Raw genomic sequence first — 23,206 nt, 5'->3', positions numbered from 1 at the left:
CTGTAGTATTTTAGTATACACACTATTTCTGTATTTCCTTTGGTATCCCTGTTCCAACGAGTGTGCCACAGATGTTAGTAAGCCTGCTTCTGGAGAGAAGATAAACACCACACTGCCTAGGAAGTTCTACACCCAAAAGTCACCTGTATAGATGATGTGTCCACAGGACAGTGACGATGATAAGGAAGGAAAAGGCACTGTGGCAGCAAGGATGTGGGATATTCTGATTCTTTTCCAGATCTTTCAGGGACTTTCTGAGTGACTTTAGGAATCATTTGACCTCCCCTTTTTTCCCCTCACTTTCTCATTTGCAGCATGGGAGGGTTATATTACTCGCCTCATGGGGATGCTGCAGGGTTAATTATCTGAGGTTAAATATGAACATTGATTAATGTTCATAAAGAATTTTGGGATGATCAGACAGAACGTGCAAAGGTGCAGCCTCAATAAAACGCTAAAACAACATAAAAACTACAAATAATCATTAGAATGGTTTACAAGGGTTACAATGCCTTGCCCTTCACTGTAAATGTTTTGAATGAGATTGCCTGTTTTCTTAACATGTACACTGTAGTTCATTTGCAGCTACAGGACCAAGATGGAATTCATCATGAGAAATCCTGTGTTCTACATTTATATCTGTGGCCAAATTAGAGGATCACAATGGCCTCTCTGTCCTTAAAATATGTTCTGTTGCAGGTCTGCCCTCTCACTTAGCTATATTTTGAAGCAGGTATCAAACCTGAAACGAAGATAGTCTGCAGGAGTATGGAGGTCAGGAAATGTCAATTAGGACAAAGAAATGCTTTTAAAAAAGCAATATCTTCTGCTTTTCGTGATAAATTATGAAACTGGACATTACAAAATGTTACTGCATATGACACTATCTCGTTTCCAATGACAAGTTTTGCTTCCTCAGACTTTGCTTTTTACTTTAGCTCAGTAGCTATTTTTTACCTCTAATTACGAGTTCTTATTATTGGCAGGGTAGAGAAGTGGGGACAAAACTCATCAGTCTGTCAAGCAGTGCTTTGGTAGATGAGATTGGTGTGGAGAGAGGACCAGCATCATTTTCAGATGGATATGGGTGGCAGGTGAATAATAAACATGTTACTACAGATATCATCATTCAAGAGAGATAAAATGATCTTGGGAGAATGGGAAGGAGGGGTTTGGTATTGAATACTGTTATCACATAGTTCTTTGATAACTGTTCATTATTCTACAATTAACTTTGCTGTTATAAATTTACCTACCTTAAAGATTATTTTGTTTTCTTTCTTTATTTTTTTTTTAAGATTTAGGGCTCTGAATGGTATGACTATCTAAGAACATATTAAGCCCTTTAGGTGTGTAGACTTAAAAAGAATATTTAAAGAAAAGGGGGTTCAATTCTAGAATAAGAAGCTTTTCATTACTCGTGAAATTCATATCCTGAAAGAATTTGGTTTAGGCTTGAGTCCTGTTCTGCTTATATGTCAAAAACTGAAGCTGAACTGATTTAGGAAATCTAGGTATTTGAATAGAAAATCTGACAGAAAATAGCTCTTTAGTACTTCGTCCAGAACAACTCTCGTGATGCATCAAATCTGTACTGAGAAGGTGACAGTCATTTTGTTGGAGAAACAGGAAGAATAGACATGCCACCTTGGGCATATCAAGGGATCATTCATGGCTGAGTTGACACTGCCGTAACGTAACGGGAAATCTGTGCAACCACATAATCACAGCTGTGCCATGTAATTCAGGAGTAAATCACACTTCGGCCACTGCTTGTATTCCATAGAGCTCTTCCTGTGGCATTACATTAGCAATGAGCAGAATATAGAAACAGGCAGTCTGAAATACCCCCAAAATCTGGAACCACAGTGCAAACTGCATAGTTAAGCTCACACTCTGTCGTAGTTTAGTCCCAGTCAGCAACTAAGCACCACACAGCTGCTCACTCACTGCCTCCACTCCTGTGGTACGGGGGAGAGAATTGCAAGAGCAAAGGTAAGAAAACTTGTGCGTTGAGATAAGAACATTTTAATAATTAAAATAAAACAGTAATAGTAATAGTGATTATGATGATGGTGATGATAATAATATAATGAAAAGGAAAATAATGAGAGAGAGAGGTGAAACCCAGGGAAAGGAAAATAGAAGTGACATAACCACTCACCACCTGCTGACTGACACCGTCAGTCCCTGAGCTGCAATCGCTGCTTCCCCTGGCCAACTCCCCCCAGTTAATACACTGAGCATGATGTCATATGATACAGAATATCCCTTTGGTCAGTTTGGATCAGCTGCCTTGGCTGCGCCCCGCCCCTCCCACTTCTTGTGCACCTGGCAGAGCATGGGAGGCTCGAAAAGTCCTTGACTAGTGTAAGCATTTAGCAACAACTAAAACATCTCCACATTATCAACACTGTTTTTAGCACAAATCCAAAACATACCCCCATACTAGCTACTATGAAGAAAATTAACTCTAGCCCAGCCAAAAGCATGACACACTCTTATCCCTTAAATGGATCTTACTTTTGCTCATACCTATTTAAAAAAAACAAGTGAGCTGAGCGAGCCAGTATATCAATATCATAGGCCTAAGCCCTCAAGAAGAGACAGGTAATTGCAGAAAGAGCAATAATCTTTTATAGAGCAGTTTCTTCTCCTTTCTGCTATAGGAAGATGCTAGAACTTCTTCCTACTGAGTCATGACATAACAAATCAGCCCCAAACTTCTCATGCTGTAAGGAAAAAAAAAGCCCAAATATAAGTACAGTTCCCATACTGATTTGGGAGAGTAACCTAAAATTTACAAGGAACCTGAACTGTGGTTGATGCAACGTAAAGAGCACCATTTGTTCCTTAGAAAAGGAAAGGATGACATCTCCAGTTCATCTGCCTCTAGTGGTAGCAGCATTCTGCTGGAGAGGGCAGGCAGAAAGAACTGTGAGGCTAATGAGACCATCGATGATTTGAGACAGGACACACTGGAAGGATGTGTCAGGGAGGTAAAATCAAGTCCTCGATAGCACAAATGACTGATATTTTGGGAGGGGAAAGGTCTGTTGTATTTAGGTTTTGGAGATGAGAGAGAATGGGAGTCAAACCAGGAATGGAAAAAAAAAGAATGTAAACATCATACCTGTCAAACCTGCTAAAATTGCATTTGCTGGTGTTTTGAGATTTGCATATTTGCAGCAATACTATTTTTCCCATTATTCTAGTATTGTCATGGCAAAACTTCTCTTCTTAATAATTGTGATTATTCAATAACAGAGATGTAACACAAACAGCCTTTTTGTCTCACTGTTGAAATGGACTAGGAACTGGCTGATGGTTTTTAATGGTTCTTGCAGGCCTCCTGGTCCTATTCCAAGTACATAGAAGCCTTGGAGCAGGAAAGAATACTCCTTAAAATGCAAGAAGATCTGGAGAAAAACTCATCATCATCCCTTACAGGTTGTTAACCAAGCTCTGTAGTTTAGGAGGACAAGCTTATAGCTTAGGTGAAATCCTCTAAGGACTTTGTTTGCTCTCCTTTGGAGTTGGGTACATAAACCTCTGCCTCTCTTATGCTGTCTGCAGGGGAGTTGCTCTCTGCACCATACTCGTGACTGGTAAGTTTTCTAAGAAAAGGAAAGTGAAAGTTGCAGGGTATCAGCATTGCCTTTACTGCATAGGTCCTATTTCAGAGAAGAGTATGGCCATTTCTTCATTCTGCAGAGTGGCACAGCAATCCCGTTTGGATCACACAGATATTTCACCTCCCTGGCTTCTTGTGCTTCATCAATTTATGTACAACCAGATAGATTAAACTTTTTCCTCCCCAGTTTGTCAGTATGCTTTTGGGGGATGTAAGAGGCGTTGCTTCAACCCTGTTTCAGCCCTTAATATCCTCTTAGATCTTCCCCAGGGCTGTTATGACCTGCTTGATCATTAAATAGCTCCATTTAGCAGTAGGGCTAGCAACAGCACTATGTAATATTAAACCCCTTCAGTTTTCCATAATTTTAATTTTCTTTCTATATGCAGGTACCTCGTCTATGTCCTTCCCAAAGCCTGGAAACTCCGAAAAGTCCACCATTTCTCCAAAGAGTAGTGTGATTTTGGAGAAACACTCAAATCTTCCCAAGAAACAGAAAGCGAGAACCAGACTGCCAACAAGCATGCTTTGAAATTTGGATTCTTAAAAGCTAGTTTTCCTGCTGTCAGTGCTGATGCTCATTAGTAGCAAGTTATCCCACTCCAAATCACGTTTAACTGAAGCTGTACAGCCTCAACATGAAGGCAAGATTATTTTTCACTTCAACCATGGTTAGTGGACCTAATGTTGACCAGATGGAATTCTGTTGCAAAATGGTAGTCTCTGAAATGTGGTTATCTAAGCCTTCTACTTAAAATATTTTAAATAGGAGCACGAGATGACTGGAGGAAGCTCAGACCCCATGGAGTTACTGGCAAGGGCCTGACACAGAACTAGCAATAGACCATCTCTGCCAAAGCCAGTTAAATATTAAAATGGGAGAAAGAAGTGGGACAGCAAAGAGATCTGATAAAGACAGAAAAGCAGATTTGGTTCAAAGCTTGAATTCCTAGATGGAAGAATCCCCTGGAGGATTTGTTTTTGTTTTTAAGGCTATGCTGAAATTATATGGACCTAAAAAAATTAATAGAACTTGGACTATTGCTCCCCTTCCTTCTCTGCTCCTCCTTCCTCTTCTAATTCTGTACTTCAACATTGCTATTTTAGGCAAGTTGGTTTCCTGCCCTCACTGGTCCTCCTAAACTTCCCAGTGCCTGAACACACTGCATTGAACTGACAGCCCTGAAGCAGTGTGTCTTGGCCCAATCAGTACTGCAATTCATGCAACTTCTATTCATCAAGGACAACTCATGAGGTGTCTGAACTATCATAAAATCAATCCCTGTTGTGGTTTGCTACCAATCCAGTCTGATTCCTGCTCCAAAGTACACCTTCTGCCTCATTTCTGAGTTTTGATCCACAAGAAAGGCATCAAATACATCAGGTCATGGATGTGAGTGAGAACTTTTGTAAACTGTCATTCCTCCCAAGGCATTACTCACGGGAAGGTTGCAGGAGCTCATAGGTCTTCTGTGGTTCTCCCTACTTTCTTGCTTCTTTTTACAGTTTTAAGAGTTTTGAACAGAATTGGGGCAGAGTTGATGTTGGGACTAGGACCAAAGGATTAATCGGGAGTTAAGAGGGGACAGGGGCAATATTAACTGCTAGGCAGGGGACAGGATGATGATAGACCTCTCCACATTTTTCAGACCACTTCAAACACCAGTCCCCAGCCACAAAGTTTTTGGCTTCTTTCTCCTCTACCTGTGCATAATGCATGTAAGAGAAAGGCAGAGCAGTTAGCTCCAGCTTGCTGAGTTCCCAAGGACTACCCCTGAGTTAGGGGTGGGATTGTCTTCTGCTACCACTCCCAAGCTCTTGGACAAGAAGAACGAGCCATGCAGCCCTCTCTCTGTTGTCAGAACTAAAGGTCCTTCACTTGGAGCTCATGCTGTTAAGGACCATCCACGACTGCCTTCCTCCTCAGTGTGGAGTGACAGCTAATACAACTAATAGTCTTTTTCTTTCTCACTCTTGACACAACGACCAAGAATTGTATGGAATTTCCATCAGGAGTTGCTTCAGATAGGCTAGCAAGGAAGAAAGAGAATGTCTTTTATGGATATAGCTGCCCTGCCCATATAAACTTGCAGAAGGAGCAAGGGAGATCATTGGTTCATTTCCTACATTCCCCACTGTTTGGAGACAGAGTTTGTTTTGTGCATATCTTGATTCCTTCTGTGTTTGGATTGTTTGCTTGTGTGACATTACCTGAGAAAGAAGTCTTGGGTGGAAGCCAGAAGGGAGTAAAACATGAAATTCTTGTCTCTGTTTTTTATGCTTTCCCAAATTTCACAGATGCACTAAACTGTAATGCTCAGTGCATCTGAGGAGGGTGGAATGTAGCATCTTGTACTGAGCCGAGCACATGTGGTACTGTGTGGCCTACCACTCATTAGTGTGAAAGGCAAAGAAGAATCATGAGATGCCATAAATGCAGTGATGTATGTCAGTCTAAAAAACACGTGAAAGACCACCTTCTACTGCTGCGGTCAGTACATGCATGCAATCAAATGCCGGAGCGCGGCAGTCAGTCTCTGTTTTGTCGTATTCTTGCCTTCATGGCATTTTGAGACAGTTAAATAACATGTAGACAATGCTTATCTTATGCTGGTAGCTTTGACTTGAATCATACTTGGATTACTCCTAAAATGAAAAATATTATCCAGATATTTGTCACAGATGATAAAACTCCTTGTGAATATGTTCCAGCCTTGCCAAATTGTTAACGAAAATTTACCAGCCCCCATGCAAAAACTACTGTCCCAGACAGTTACTATGATTAATACCATACACGCCTATCAAACTTAAAAACAAACAAAAAAAGAGTACTTCATGTACTTCAGTGAGTAGAATTTTGCAAACTGGCTCCAGCCACTCACATTTCTGCAAACCTATGATAACTCTCACTCCAGTTTGCATTCTGTCTCCATGTTAACTGAAATATATATGTGCATATATACATGTATATATACACACACACATGCACAGTCATTTATAGGCTACGTCTTTATTATGCAACAGAGGAGGATCACATGCATTAGTAATGCTAGAAATACATGTCATATCATTATGCCCATTTTATGTGTTAATTTTAAAGAAATATTGAGCAATTGGACAGGGAGTATATTAAGGGACAGGGACACTTTCACTTCTGGGTTACTGAATCTACCCTAATGCAGTGGCAGGTACACCATAACTGCTATTTGGTGATACATCTGAAATGGAATAGCAGTTTTAGTCTTGTCCCGAGGGACCAAGTAATGACTGCTGCCAGTTCCAACAGAGAGCCTGAGAACTGAACAGTTATAGAAACTAACTAAATATTATTGTTCTAAATGATTACTCTATCTCAATTCAGAAAGCTTACACTGCCATTGCCTTTTTGTCTTGTTCCTGACATTTATTCTCTCTCAGGTTACTGATCTACCACCTATGCGAACTCAGCAGTTTTAAAGGGCTAGAAGAGTTTTACTCAGCAACCCTAGTGCCTCTCCCTTCAGATAACTAAAGCTTTATTCCTCTTTTATTTTAACTATATATACTTTGGGACTTTCAGAAGTCTCCAGCAGAACAACAGCTCTCTGTGGAGTCTGCTGCTTCAGAACATAGAAACAATTCTCTTTTCAGAAATCTGCAAACCTAGAAACAATTCTGGATGGATTTATGCTTTAGTGGCGTTCAAAATACACAATCAATCATATTCTTTCAGACTTACTTTTATTGTTTACTCCCAAGTAATGCAACATATTGGGACTATTTTGGAATTTTTTAAAGTCATCATTTACATTTAGATGCTATTACTGTGTATTTCACTTTTCTCTCATCAGACCTGGCATGTTTATTAAAACATTTTATAGCCTTTGAGGGTGCAGTCCCGAAGTTGCTCATTCAAATACTTTTGATATCAACACAAGCTGTGACTATGCACTTCAGGAAGGGGCTTTATACATTTTGCTTTGGCTTCTCTCCTGCTACTGCATGACACAGAGTATCAGACTATGAGATGAATTCCTGAAAATATGTAGCACTAGATTATGTTATTAGGATGTCCACTTACAACAGATTACAAGACTGATAGTGGTGGTCACCAGGCGATTTAAAAAGGGGCAAAATGCTTTCTCACCTGTGTCTGTACAATGCTGCTCTACCATTGCCTCCATACTCCTCATGATCTCTTTTTAGTGGCTGTTTCTTAAAGTACTATTAATGGGGAACAGTCTTAGACTCTGACCTGTGGCTTCGTTTGTCCCTTTAAAGCTGTGAAAATCTAGTGTTTAATCATCAGGCATGGAGATCAGCAACAGAGAGAGGTGCTTTGCAGACACAGCAGTAGACCAGATTCAGCAGACCCAGTTTCTATTTTTGGTTCTCTTACTATACAATACTGGGTGGCCAAGGCCAGACTGGTTTGTGCCATACCTTCTACATCTTTTATATGAGAAGAAGCATTGCAACTCACTTTGTAAATATGTTTCACTTAAAAAAAAAAGGCGAAACCTGCATTAATGAAGTCTACAGATAAAAGCATCGATGAACTGGGTATTTTCATAAATGTGGGACCCTCAGTTTCCTGCTGTTGAGAGTACTGAAAAATGGCAGGTGTCCCTTCATTGCTGCTCCTGTGCCTTTAGCCCTATACAGGATTACAGACTCGGGGACATTTTCTATCCTCTACCACTTGTACACTGGTGAAACAGCCAACCTCAATCCCACTCGACACTATTGCTCTAGTCAAAACTGTTGAATTTATCCTGTGTGTAAAAATGATTGAAAAGAGAACAGATGTTTCAAAGTTCTGTCCCTAACTTTGAAAAGAAAATCCTTAAATTATTTATATTTCTAATGTTAAATACTGCACCAAACTGATCACAGTGACAGTGATATGCTGTATGTGGCCAATGGAGCTACATAATCCAGATTGAATTTGACCTGTTTAAACTCTCCCCGTTATGGTCAACTGATGATTCTTGTTACTGCCTTTTTACTGAAATGCTTTTAGTCAGTCATTATGAATTATGTCTGAATATAGCTAAGATAGGGTTAACTGGTGTTTTTTTAAACTTATGGAACATTGCTGGTTTTAATACATTCAGTAGTTGCTGTAAAAATGTTAGGGAAAGACAGGTTTGAACAAAAATTTTAGATTTGGATCTGTACTCACAGTTCAAACCTACCTCTAACGGCCTGCTTTGGAGCATTCCCAGGATTTCAGAGAGTTATAATTCACATCTGTGTTTCTAACTCCTTCATGCACGATTGTTTGAATGTGCACTTTTGGAACAGGTCCATGTCTAATAGGCTAAATTGTAGTTCCCAAATCAGAAGCCACATGTTATTGCTATATAGTTTTTTATTATTCCTCCTATTACGTAGCCTTCAAATAAGGCTCTGTCAGTCCAGCACACTGGATTAATATAAAACACCAAAGTGTACACTTTCTACCTGCATGCTAACAAACACACATTTTGAGTTCCGCCAGTGATTTAGTAAAGCATCTGCACAATGGCCACGATTGATAATTCTCTGCCAAGTAATAATTTATCAGGGCGCTGGTGTAGATTGGAATTATGCAGGACCCACTAAGCTGTCCTAGTATGGTAAAGGTAGTCAAGGTAGACATGAGGTTCTCTTATTTTAAATATTCATTGAGCCAAGGTAATTTATATGTCAAGCACAGGCTGCATTTACTTGGATTTTCCTCTATTTCTCTACTAATTAAAGTATTTTCGTTTCATGGTAACGTATGTGAAAGCGTTGACAACAGCATTGCTTATTCCACATGTTAATTATGTATTTGTTCAGAGTACACTGATGAACTGTGTGCATTTCTCACGTTAAATATTCATTTTATGTCAAAGGAAAAGTGGAAATGTAGTAAGTGGATTTGTGCTTTTAATTTTAAATATTTCTTTTTCCTTTAAAACAATCTTGTACATGATTCCTCTCTACCATATGCGTTTGACAATCTTCTGTTGGCAAGAAGTTTAAAAAGAAAGTAATACTCGCTTCTCAGAAAAGGATTTTTGAACAAAGCAAAGCAACTGTGCCATTAATGGGAAAGTTAAATGAAACAAATGACAAGGCAAGCAAGAAAAAAAACACAGCATCACACTCAAGGAATGCACAGGCACACAATAGCTTATGCAATATTCCCCATCTGTCAAAGTCAGTAAATACAGAGATTTCATTGGAAATGTTCATTATAATAGGCCGTGGTTCCTACGGCTCAGTAAATCAACAAGGAATCAACAAGCTTTTAGCATTCTTAGTAGTTTTCACCTGTAGGCAACTAAATGAATTTCATCCCAGCTGCGAGACCCAACTGACCAGTACCGGTTTTGTAAACCCTAGACCTTGACTGGTTTGAATACCACTCATTCCTGAAAAAGATACTTTGGGAATCGAATCTGTCACACCTCTAGAGTAATTTATACCTTTACAATTTTGTATGTGTGTATGTGTGCGCAGGCATGTATACATGTCTATAAAATCTGTACTTCATGGACTTGTGTGTGCTTGTGTGCTATCTATATATGCTCTACACATATATGCATAAAATGACCTTGTTTGGTAAACTATTTTACTGTCATAATCACATAGGGCTTAAGTTTGGTGTATATCATCTTTTTCCTAATACAATATTCCTACCATTTTCTTCTATTTTTTTTTAATTGAAGGTCTTTGTGTTTCATTAAAGTGTTTGTGTTTGTACTCACTTGCATTTGAGAGGACAGAGCCATCACACCTGCTTTGTTGAGGAATATGGCTCTTTTCAGAGGTCCGCATGGCTGCTGGAAAGAGAAAATAAGTGCACTTTTTGGGAGAACTTTTTCCTCTAGAAAGCATATGCAAGAAAAAAATTAACTTTCTCTGTGTTTTTTCTCCCAAATGAGGAAGTAATTAACAGCACTTGCTAGACTAGTCACTAAAGACTACGATAAATGATTTACTATTTTCAAGCTAATGAACCGCATGCACAATCTGAAAATGGAGAGTGTGTATGATTGTGTTCACCTTCCAGTTATGACCTTCCAGTTCAAAGATCATCTTAACTCCTGGCTGCCTGATCCTGAAATTTGCCGAATGTATTGAAACTCATTTTCTTAATTTGTACCTCCAGAGGTGCTGAGCACCTGGCAGTAGTAGGCCTTCAGAAAGCTGTCCAAAGGACGAAAACAGTGATTTTTTTTTTTTTTTTTTTTGAGTGAAAGACTAGGAAAGCACGGCTTTGTCACTGCAGCTCCACATGAAAGTATATTTTAAAAAACCAAAGCAAAACAAAATCAAAACTCAGAAATACATAGGCTTAGTTGGGCTTGCCAAGGTAATGTAGTATTAAACACAGATTGTATTCTGAGACAATAGTCAAGCATTGGAACCAAACCGCCCAGAGAGCTTTTGGTCCCCGTATTGTCATCAGAGGGGTTCTAAAAACAGATAAGACACGCACATCTGCCAGGAATGACTAAGTATTTTCAGACTCATATTAGGACAGGGGAGTGCACAGATGAACTCTTGAGGGACTTATTTTCTCTGAATCCATATTCAGGTTGTTCTGAATGCAAAAGCTTAGCCTCTGCTAAGGAATCTTACGAGAGTCAAGGGCCGTGACACTTCATTTGCTCTGCACCCGAAACTCCCACTGAAGCCAATTATTCAATCTAATTTAACAAAGACCACAGCTTCTCTGGCTGTGCAATTGTTGGTAACCATCAACAAACTGATTCATCTACAATTGGGCCAAATGTTACAAAATCTGTTTCTGAGTTCTTGTTTGTACCCCCATCATAAGATTACACCAAAATTAAAGCATGCAGTACTTGAACTAACTTCAAAGGCTGAGCTTGCACTTCTAGCTAGTTCAGCCTTTTTATTGGTTCATGGTTTCCATTTGGCTTCAACATCCTGTTCCTTACTGATGCCCTTCTAGAGTTTCATTTACAAATATTACGTCCCTGGTTAGTGAGCCATGCTAATTAATACTGTGGTGGAGGCTATGGATTATAGTAATCTCATGCCTCCTGCTTGGAAAAATGCCGTGATTTTTCCGGACGTTTACAAGTTATGCCATACTGAACATGGCCAAATTTGTCTTACGAAAATGTATCCTGAAGTCATTTAATCAAAATATATTTAACTAAGGTTGCTCATGCTGTTATCTATTGCCAGTTTTGTTAATCACGAAGCTCAAAAATTTCAATGCAGTAGAAATCTGAGATCCACAATTCCTAATTAGATTATTTCAAACAAAACAGTAAAGTTAAAACAGGCTGGTTTAAGTATACATATTTTTAAAAGTTTGTGCCAGTAACAAGTTTGTTAAAAAAACATGAACAGATGATTTGACTACTTTCTGGAAGCCTCACACGTCTGACTGTGCCTCACATTTTAAACCTGGGACCACAACCTGACGTGGATTTTAGGAATTGTGTCGTCAGAGACTGCCTGACTTCTGGGACTTCAAGTGTTGCCAAAGTTATGATTGTAAAGAAAAATCTATTATATTTGCAGTACCATCAAATACCAAATAAAAGCTATGGAGCCTTTACACAACATAGAAATCCTAAGTTGATAGGTTCTTCCAACAACAAAATAAACAAAACCAACGGCATTTTTTAGAAAGAGGGGATATCTTTTGTTAGACCAGGTGATGTAATTGGAAACAACGGACAAGCTTTCAGGCTCACAGTTTGTTCACCAGGTCATAAAGAGGTCAAGAAATACATAATCTCTGGGGTACTTGTTATTTTATTTTTGTTTTTAATTGTGTTCATGAACTCTTTTCATAAATGGACACAATTTGGTTGACGTGACTGCAGTATGATGATACAAGTCACAACAAATCTGAAACACCCCCACTCCTTCTAGACTGTCATTTCAGACGCAGAAAGGAAAACTTGTCAACATCTCGTAACGCTTACCATGTCATCACCTCAACGTGAATTAAAACAGACTAAAATGAGAGGTTGAGAAGCCTATGAGAAAAGGTCTAGAAACTTATCACAGGAAAAAATTGCAAAAGTGGCACTTTATACATGACCTGGGCCACTCTTCCTTGTCAGAATGAGCTCTGTATTGTACTGGGTAAATAGAGTAAAGGGCAGACATGTCTCTAGGTTAAATCCTACAGCTGCAAATTTTTAGGTCTCTCTCTATCGGGGTGCAGTCCCTAATCTGTGCGAGGCCTCTTCTCTCTATGCAGCTCACTCCTCTGAGAGCCAAGAGCTGCCCAGAGTAAGCACGTTGAACGTAACCAAGGAAGGGGCCAAATCTAGTGCCTTGGGGAGAGTGAGTCAGATCTTCTATTTGAAGGAGGCTTTCCCACTTCACAGCCACTGTTTTACACCCACAGATAAATTGGTCTGTCATTTTCTGTGAGAATTAATTCCTTGAACAAAATTATAGTTGTATGAACAGCGGCAGTCGGCCACTTTCTGCTTTCCTGGAGGTCAGATGATCACTGGTCACATCTAGGAACAACAGTAGCTAAGAAAAGGTCTGGTCTAAACCCTATTAAGGTATGCAGAACAATCCTTGTTTCAATGGCTTTGGACTACTGAAGGATACCCACGAATCTTCTGCTCAGCCTTACTGTAACACATCCATGATCAAGGAGGAGAGTACTGGGAAATGTACAGACTCACCAGGATTGCTGGACAGGTCATGCAGACGTTGCCACATGAGAGTTTCCATACAGGGGCTGATGTTTGGAGCTAGAGAATTTTATCTTGTATCACAGCACATCAACCAAACTGTGCTTTGAAAAGGAGTGTTAAAAGCTTGGCCTTTTGTCCTCGTGCTGTGGTCCTTGCTTTAATTTTCAAAAGGAGAAATTCTGCTCCCATGCTGTTTCCACCCAGGGCACTTTCTGGAGCTGAACCCAGGCAAGGGATGCTTGTGGCCTACATCTGACAGGCTGCCGGTTGCTAAGGTGGGACTGTAGAGACTGAATTACGTGTAACAATTCTGTGTGTACACTGGTTCAACTGTAGATTGGAGTATTTGTCTGTAAAGGCGGTTTAACTCTGCAGGTTCCTGTCTGGAAAAAAAAGGATGAGGAATGAAAAAATTTTCTCAGAATAAGGCACCTCTCAGCAAATACAGAGGAGTGAAGGAACAGTGTGAAAACATTGTGTTTGATGACTCTCTTTCCATTGCAGACAGGCTACATAACATTTGAAAATATATAAGACAAAAGAATCCTGGCATAATTTTAACAGATTTGAGCAAGGAACAGGGACTGGAAGGAGGTGTTTCAGTGGGTGTGGTTTTGTTTTTTCCTAAGAAATCAGATGATAATGTAGAAGGTTTCCAGCAATGAACGATGAAGTCAGACTTGTCTAAGTCAAACTTTTAGGTAAGAATGACAGATATACAGTGTATTACTTGTTTAAAAATCCAGTTTCTCTAAACAAGGTTTTCCTGTTGTTGAAATGAGCAGTGTATCTTTTTCAGATAGGCCCTCTGAACCTGGAGGACTTCAGAGTGAGAACCATTAATGCAGAACCACACCCTACTTCAGAAAAAAACAGTGGAAAAAAATATCGCATGAATCTTAATGTCTGAGCTGTGAAACCCGGTGTGCTTTCTAGTTCTTGGGCCTGAATTCACACATCAGCCTTGTCCTGACTGCAAGTTGGGAACTTGGGAAAGAGCTGAGTCCCTTTTTTTAACAATATAGCTCATGATGATACCAAACACAGGATCATTCATGTAATTATATCAGTATTTGATGTGTACAAAAATACCAAAATCTGTCTTTTTACAAGTTGAACAAAACTTAAGAAATTGCTTTTTTTGAGATTTTTTTCTATTTCAGAAGCATGTGTAAAATCAACAAAGGCTTGTGAAATCCCTGTCTGCTCCCTTTACTTTAATTTGAACTTCTGCTTTTTTTTTTGCTCCTTTGTTTATAGTGCCCTTTTGGAAGTACAAAACTAATTCCCCCCCCCTACTAATTTTGACTTTTTCCATTTAGGAATCATTGATTCACCCTTATTTTTTGTACAGCTGCCATTCCAATTCTGTTAAATAACTTCTTGTGCCACAATATCTTTGTTTGTTCCAAAGCACCATAGATTGATGTCGACACAGCCGTGGTAAGAGAGTATTTGATTTGTTAATTTCTGGCACAGAAATGGGAGAAGGCACACAAATGTATGCATTTTCATATGTGGCACATAGCATTGTTTAATTTTTTTTTCTTTTGTGATAGAGAGGTAGATTTTATAATAAAGTACTTAGGAATGCAGCTGGCTCAGGGGATTGCTGATGTCCCACGTGATCTTTTTCCAGTAGATTTTTGGTTCTAATTTGATCCAGATTATGATTATCTAAAGACTTTTTGTGGCATATGCAAAATCATTTGATTGTCACAGTCCTGTTCCTAGTCGGCTCCAGTCCACACCACAGAAAGTACAGTCCTAAGTATCACAGCTGGCACTCTTTGTGGAAAAGGCAAGGATTCGCTGCCTAAATTTTCTCTCACTAAAGTCAGAGGTAAATTTTATTTTGAATTTCAATGGAGCATAAGCAAGAAACAATTTAGCATTAATGCCTTCCTTCACTCCTCAAAAGATGATCCCTTTCAAGGATACCACAAAGAAGCGTCACCTGTTGCTGGCACTACAGTATTCTGGAGAGGAAAAGAGGACTGCAGACTCTAGTTCAGTAACAGTGGCACCTTTTGCTCAAACAGTCCTAATATTCATGTCCAAAAGACAAATGGAGCAGGTGTCAGGAACCCCAAGGACTGGGTGGACTGGGAAGGAAAGGATAGGACTAATGCTGTTTCTATGCTGTATGCCTCAGTGTTTTCAGACGGTTTATTTGCTTTGATGCACTTGGATGCATGGGGCTCACTCAGGTCCAAAACCACATTCAGCCTTGTAACCCATTCAGAAACTGGAGTGATAGGAAGCAACTCTGTGCACTGATTTAATGGAGCTCACTATCTCTGCCTTCCTTCCATGACTCTTCCTCCAATGTATCCTCTATCCTTTTTTTATCCCTTATTTGCACAGTCCCTAACTGCCCTTTATACAGAACAATAAGAAGTTGGCTGTATATTCCACAGTAATGACGTCAAAGAATAATAACAATTAGCACTTCATTTAGTATCTTAACTATAACAGAAAGATGCCTAGCCAGCAGTATCTCAGGCACATGGGGAAACTGGTCACATAGAAAAGAATTTAATGACCTGGCCAGCCATGAAGTAAGCTATTGAAAACAGCAACCAAGATTTTTTTATTTGCAGACCTAGGTCCATCCACCAAAATATTCTGTCTCACCAAGACTGGAAAATTCCTCATATATAATTTATAATGATAGTGGCCACTAAACCTGCTATGCTTTTATTCCAATTAATTTTTTATTCTCTTTTTCTGACATTGCGTAATACGAGGGCAAGTTGAGTGGAGCTTTTAAGATCCCCTAGACAACTCTCCCTGCCTTCTCTTTCCTTGTCTCATGGAATGACTGCATGAGCTCTCCTCAGGAACAGCATGGACCTTGTGGACCCCCACAACCAGGTTATAGATACAGCTTGTCATTCTTTCTGCATGACATCAGTAACATTTGGCTTTTTGTGTTAACCCATGAGAGTAAATACTCTTGGAGAGGCATTCTTCATTTTGGTCTCAACTTTTGTAACAAACTTCTTCACTTTGAGAAACGTTGTCCAAATTGCATCTATTCAGACCATTCTCGCAGCTCGTCACTGCAGCTGTATGATTTCTCTCTGCAATTTTCTGTTGACACTTTCCTCTTCCTTAATGCCATCCCAGGAAAAGCAAATTCCCTCTAGTTTTAAGGGCCCATCTCCTCCTGTCATTTGATGATCTGCTGGCTTTGGTGAGGGAGTGCAAGGCTTGAATTAATATCTCACTGCACAGGAGGGGCTTCAGTTTTTTCAGGGCAGGAATTTATAGCATTTAGTGTAAATCCCACAGAAAGTCCCCAGGAATAAAACCGATGACAATACCATACGCAGGTGGTGATTAGGTGAAAACCATGGGCAAAGCACATGTGTGCCTCATTTCCAAGAAAGGGACAAAAACTGGCTCAGGGATCTCGAGAAAGGATTACAAACTGCTTATTTCTAGGCTTGGCCAATCATTCTTAGCAAGCTCTATAAAGATGATTATTTCATGTATTCTGGTATTACAGCCGTTTGGGTTTGATGGCTGCTCTGGAAATCTGGAAAAACGACTGACGTGTGGGAAGGGTGGAGGGCACTGGTTTGTTCGGGGAGCGGTGGGGCGCTGAGCAAGCAGCACTGCGAGGGCTTTTGGCTACGGCCCGGCCCGGCCCGGCTCAGCCAGGCAGGCTTTGCCTTTGCTCCGCGCCGGGCCGTCGCCCCACGGCGTGCGCGCATTGCGGGATTTGAGCCGAGCCGCTCGCCGTACCGGGGGCCACCGCCTCTCGCGCATGCGGAGTAGCGGGGCCGTAGAGGGCGCCCGGCCGGCGGGGCGGAAGGACGTTGGTGGGTCCGAGCTGAACTGAGCCCTGAGCTGAGGTGAGGCCGCCATCCCGTCCCCTCCTTCCGCGTGCCGCCGGGTCCCCCCGGGCCCGCCGGTCTCCCCTTGTCCCGCCGGGTTCCCTACGCCCCGCGGCGGCAGCCCGTGACCTCCAGGCGTCCCTGAGGGTGGCGGGGACGGGCCCCGCCGGGCGAGCGGGCGCCCCGCGGGGGGCAGCGGCGCCCTCCGTGAGGGAAGAACCAGCGCGCGGCTTGCGGCAGCCTGGCCGGGGCGCCGCGGCCTCTTCCTTCCCTCGCGGCGCGGCGCTGGAGGGGTGCTGCCTCCCAGGGGTCCGCCTAAATATGAGGGGAGGGGACGGCGGGCGGGCGCGGCTGCGGGCAGCGCCGCGGGGCCGCCCTCCAGAGAGAGCCGGGCTGCCTCCGGCTCTCCCGTTCCGCTGCCCGGCCCTGCTGGCGGGGGAGGCTACGCTGCCTCGGCCCACACCCAGCTCAGCCAGCCCTCACCTTGCCTTTAGGGAGAGCCGCCAGCCTCGGGCCTTGAGGGGTGTTAGTGAAATCTTACTGGAGAGAAACAAAATCCTTTAATGCAATAGAGTTTGCAGGTACCTTGAAAAACCAAACCACGAGCTAGTTCAAGAGGTGTGTGCATTTCCTTAGAAATGAATAAAACGTGATCAATGATGTAAGCACCAGAACAGCAGACCTGAAATGGTAGACCCCGCAGGGAGGGAAGAATTTGGTGTGAACAGCGATGGCTGATCTTGCTTCTGTGAGTAGTGGCTGTAAGGAGTCTTAACAACTTCCTTAGACTGATGTCATAAATAGGTTGTCCTTGAACGTTGTCCCTTAAATGTTCTTACTGAAAAGTCAAATAGAGAGAAGCACTGTTGCTTATGTTGTAAAGGCAATTATCGCACAATACAAAAAGCACAGTCTTTCTAGAGTAGAGTTACAGAAAACTATTTAAGAAGAGCTTCTTGTCCTCCAATTCTCTCTTTTTGTTTTATTTTTTTAGGAAATACAACTACCATGTCGTCTGCACTATTGCCTAAGCCACAAATGCGGCGCCTTTTGGCCAGGCGGATGAAGTTTCACCTATTTGGGGCATTTTTTGTGTCTGTGGGATGTGCGGCTTTATACAAGGTGAGCTCTGTAGCCATTCCATTATAAACTGGACTCATTAGGGTGTTCTAAGAATTCATAATATTTTTCTGTTGTGATTTGGCTGAGCTGATAATCAGAAAGCTTTAATAATGTATTTTTGTAAGCATTTTTCCAGAACATAAATAAATCTTCCTAATCTTCATTTGAAGAAACGATATAAATAACCTAGATCATGCAATTCATGACAACTTAAACTTGAGTCTCCTAGTCCTAGACTGCTCTTGGTTGTTCACACGATTGATGCACATTAACTCTAGATGGTCTCTGTCACAGTATCTGAGACTCGAGATAGTTGTCAAAGTCTTATTTTATATCTAGACGGATTTCAGAAAGCTTACATACAAGCAGTTTGGAAAAACCATCCTTCACACTGAAGATATCTGTGTGGGGAAAGCTAGCATGGTCCTTCTGTCCTTGTTTTGAAGTATTGTGTGGAAATGGAGTGTTACATTTCCAAAGAAACCCGCTTACAGATTGGAGTTTGTTTTTTGTGGTCCTTAAGAGACTTCTAACAAAGATAAGAGTTGTAGTTGTTCTTGAGTGCTTTTACTAAATAATTCTTGGATCTTATACATAAAGAAGCAACACAGTTTGAATTAGTGTGGAAGGACTGGATCTTGCTTTGCCTGTTGAACTCATTCATATACAATCTGCAGCATTTGAGTATTCCAGAAGCTATTGATAAAAGTGACAAGGAACTAGGTTAATTTCAGATTGTTCATCTCAAAAATACCATGGTTGTCTTAAACTTCTCAGAGATCAACAAATGTCTATCAAAATAATAAACTTGCACAGTTAAAGCTCAACATCTACTTAACACATGTGTTAAGAGGTAGACAAGCTTGTTTGTGGTCAGACTTAAAATATATATATTTTTTAATAGTCTGTGGTTTTATACCTTATTTGGCACCCACACTTTAATATACTAGTAAGGCCACATTTAGAGCAAGTAATGTGGATCTCTGTAGTGATTTACTTCGTTACACGTTAGATACTGTTGGACAAACCCACCTTGGACTTTCGTTCATGTTTTTGGAGGCTTTTTCACTGTATCCCTGTGCTTCAGGGGAAGGAGTATCCAAGGAGTCAGGATTGTGTCATTTTATGTTGGTGAGCTGTAAGAGTGGCTTGACAGCTTGTAAAATTTTACCAGACATCTGTAGTTGACCTACAGTGAAGCTCAAATGTAATACATTGGTTTAGGATGCCATTTTATCTGGAGTTACAGTTTTGCAGCTGCTCACAGGCACAAAACTTGCCACAATGGCACGTTTTATGTATAAAACTATTAGCAGGGAGGGCATTGGATACTTGAGTACCGATACAGGCCGAGTGTTTCTGGATCTTAGAAGTGTAATGTGCTACTTTGTAACCGACTTAATTTTAAGGTTTCATTTCAGACATTTGCTTTCCTGACCAATGGTGGATTGGTCACCAATGGATTGGTGGATTTGAACAGTAATATTTTACTAATTTGAGCTAAAGACTTTGTAGACTGATAGCCACTAATACAAATCATACTACTAATATAAAAAGAATTATTTTCGTAAAGGGTTGCAAGCTTTCATTTTCTGTGTGTTACTTTCCAGTTTGGAGTTGCTGAACCCAGAAAACGAGCTTATGCAGAATTCTACAAAAACTACGATGCCATGAAGGACTTTGAAGCCATGAGAGCAGCTGGTGTGTTTGAGTCTGCACCGCCCAAATGATGTTTAACCTGCATTTACAGGTAATAAGCTACTCTGCATTAGAACAAGAGTAAGTTAGAACGTTTCAGTGAAACATTGTGATTCTGTTTGGAGGTTCTTCCTTTTTGATCAAATAGAAAGGTGCTCCCAAAGGAAAAGGATACAAATTGCACTGGAGAGACCGCTGGGTAATAAAACCATGAAGAAATATGAGAACTACGGAGCAGGGAGTAAAGGCAGAATAGAAAGCTCCTGAATGCCTTTGGGGTAATTTGTTTGACTTATGTGATACAGGAGACTTGCACAGAGTGATGGCAGGCCTTTCCCTCCTCACACAGCCATGGAGAGGAGACAAAGCTCTTGTATTAAAGTATAAGACTTGCCTGATATCACTGATATGTTGATGCTGTCACATCTTGAACGGCTTAGCTTCGGGCTGTCTCTCTCTACTACTTAAGTACTTGTGGTGGTACAGTGAATGAGAAAGTGGAGAGGCTGTTTCTCCGATACCATGCATTTTAATATAAGAAACGTAGGCAGCTTCCACACATCCTTTTGTCTTTTGAAGTTGGCGAGAGGGGGAAGATAACTAGTAATGGGGGGAAATATATTTTTATATATACATACATATATATTTATATATATAAACAAAAAATTTGCAATGGCATACCAATATTCAGGCTTCTGCCATACTGAACTAAGCTTGAATAGAACTTTGTTTATTTTCCTAGCACTTAACACTGCCTTTTGTCTGAAGTCAACCAAACTTTGTTCTCCCTTACTTGTTGTCGTAACAGCAGGAAGGAAAAGTCTTGATTTCAACCTTGTCATAGTTATTAAGAAGCACGCTTACTAAGCTGCACGAGCTCATGATGTGACAACTCAATAAAGAATTCCTCCCCCTTTCTTGATCCAAATTTCTTACGTTGGGTTCTCTGCTTCTTTTAAAATGACTTCAAACTAATCCTGAATGATAGCTTTTTCATTCTTTTGGAATGTTTTCATATTGTGATCATTATGTGATAATCTGTGGCTCTAATTATCCTGGCCAGCTGCATTTTCTCAGCATGTTTGCTTAAAGCAGCAAAATTGAATAAAATATTTGTACTTAACACTATTAATATTAAATTCTGTTGTGTGACAATCTACAACTATCTGGTTTCTGCATAACATAACCACATAAAAAAAGCAGAGCTCCAGCTCTTCTAACAAATTTAAAAAGAAAAAAAAAGTGGCAGTCCCTTTGGTGCTTTTTTGGTTTTTTTTTGTGAGAAGGGGGAACTTCTGTTCTTCAGTTGTGACTGCAACAAAGATAAATAATGAAATGATAAATTTTCCTGGTTTTAATCTTGGTAATTCTGTTTCTGGTTGGTCCTATTGCTAATATATAGAAACTTTTAAACTTTCTTAGACACTGGAATTGCATTCTTCAGTCAGGTGGCCTTCATCAGAGTATTCTGAAAGGCCATCTGGTGGTAAAATCATTCGAAACAAACACTGTCAACAAGGATGCACGTTGAATATTTAATTGGAATCATGAGCAGGATTTTTGTCACTGCAAAGAGAGCTCCACTCTCAGCTTACGTTCCCATTTGCATTTAAAAAAAACTGTTGCACATTGTGTGCACCTGTTAGAATTACTTTTCCTAAACATTTCTTCCATTCCTTAATTAGATCAGCTCAACAGAAAATGTGAAAGACAAATCATTATATGTGACTTTTGTTTGAATTGCTGATACTTGTTATTCCTTAGCCTATCTATATAAGAACTGGTATTTTTCACTCCTCCATAGGAGAACGAGGTTCTTTTTCTTTTGTGCCTGCACAAAAATGTAAGTAGAAGAAGGGGAAACCAATGCCAGTGCCTCAGATGTTCTGGAAAGACTGAAGAGGACAGGCACACAGAACACATGGAATACGTTTCCATTTGCCTCAGTAGCTTAATCTTAGCTATGGAAGTTGGATGGAGGTTGAATTTGATGCTTTTTTTGGTATAGTTACGTAATGGGTACAGTGGTCATGCATGCTCTACATCTCCCATTTTATTTGAATATATTCTGTATGTGGCAGTAAGTATAGTGGTTTAACCTCATGGAATGCTCACTGCGGAATCAGTACTTCGCCCCAAAATTGAACAGAGCGTAGGGTAGGTGGGGAGGAGAATTCGTGAGTGAGGGTGCTAGCTTGGCACTCTGCACCGAGTTTGTTCCTGCTGGGCGTGTAGGCAGCCTGGTACCTAAGTGTGCATTTACACTGCTTCGTCTACCTGGCATGGACTTTGTGTCCATGATACTGATGATGGATCAGGATGGTGGTGATGCTGGATGGATGGTGATACTGCTAACGGAAACTCAGTGCAAGTATAAATTTGAAGCGTATCCTACCTCTGCAGCGTGCTCAGTAATATAATAAAGGGGCAAGCTAAGAGTGCGGTGCTCACCACTTGCATGACTCTTGTCATGGAGCACAGCTGGTCTTGGATTGTGTTCAATATAATGTGGAGAAGCAATTTGAATTTGGTTTTCTTCCTTCCTTGGTAGGTTGCCTACACCACTTGTTTCCTCTCTGGCTTCCATCTGAAAGCTGCATTCCTTTCTCTTTCAGGCCCTTAGCAAGATTGATTCAGTTATCAGTGCAGCATGTATAGTGAATCTGATGTGCTGTGCAGTATTGTTCCAGCTCTTGATTTGTTCCATGTTTCACTTCTGTTTGCCACATGAAGGGTGTGTGAATCTTAAACCATCAGGAAATAACAGGGGGAATTCCTCTAGACTAAACCACCACATAAACAGTTCTCTCTCTTTCTTTGCATTCATACATAGTAATATGTTTACTTAGAGCATGAAATTTGTCCAACATAACTTAATATTTTTTTTTTTATCTTGCAGATCTCCTTCAGTCTAAGGAGACTCGATGACTGAACTGCATTTGTTCACTGAACTGTAAAGTGTAATGCACTTTGGTGCATGGCATGCTCTAATGTAATTCAATAAATAAAATACATATGTCAGTGGCGCTGAGTTGTCCTCATTAATGTCGAAATGCTGAAGTGCTCAGATGCTGGGAAGAGTGGTAGAAATTCTTCATAAATTGCTGAAGATGACTAAGGCTAGGTTTTTTTCTCCCAGGAATTATTTGCATCTCCATTTTGGCCAAATTCCACATTTGATAACAAAGTATATCCCTAAGCAGTTACAGCTAGGTCACTGCTGATGGGAACGTGCAAGAGGTTAGGTG

General features: G+C 40.6%; 2 protein-coding genes across 2 annotated transcripts in view; both read left to right on the top strand.

Moving 5' to 3' along the window:
* The window catches only part of RGS22 (regulator of G protein signaling 22), a 70,684-nt gene extending 58,497 nt beyond the window's left edge, over window positions 1-12,187 (top strand). The window contains exons 24-26 of the mRNA XM_075085500.1: window positions 987-1,094; window positions 3,348-3,450; window positions 4,024-12,187. Coding sequence (XP_074941601.1) covers window positions 987-1,094; window positions 3,348-3,450; window positions 4,024-4,166 — 354 coding nt within the window. The 3' untranslated portion in view covers window positions 4,167-12,187. The remainder of the gene's footprint in view (window positions 1-986; window positions 1,095-3,347; window positions 3,451-4,023) is intronic.
* Window positions 12,188-17,039: 4,852 nt separating this feature from the next.
* On the top strand, window positions 17,040-22,984 carry COX6C (cytochrome c oxidase subunit 6C). Its single transcript, XM_075085499.1, has 4 exons — window positions 17,040-17,156; window positions 18,133-18,260; window positions 19,871-20,010; window positions 22,858-22,984. The coding sequence occupies exons 2-3, from the start codon at window positions 18,147-18,149 to the stop codon at window positions 19,988-19,990; spliced, it is 234 nt and encodes a 77-aa protein (XP_074941600.1). The 5' UTR covers window positions 17,040-17,156; window positions 18,133-18,146; the 3' UTR covers window positions 19,991-20,010; window positions 22,858-22,984.
* The last annotated feature ends 222 nt before the right edge of the window (window positions 22,985-23,206 follow it).

Source organism: Phalacrocorax aristotelis, chromosome 2 (assembly GCF_949628215.1).
Source record: "Phalacrocorax aristotelis chromosome 2, bGulAri2.1, whole genome shotgun sequence".
Classification (NCBI taxonomy): Eukaryota; Metazoa; Chordata; class Aves; order Suliformes; family Phalacrocoracidae; genus Phalacrocorax; species Phalacrocorax aristotelis.
Note: the sequence above shows the minus strand (reverse complement) of the source record. Positions and strands in the feature narration are given on the sequence as shown.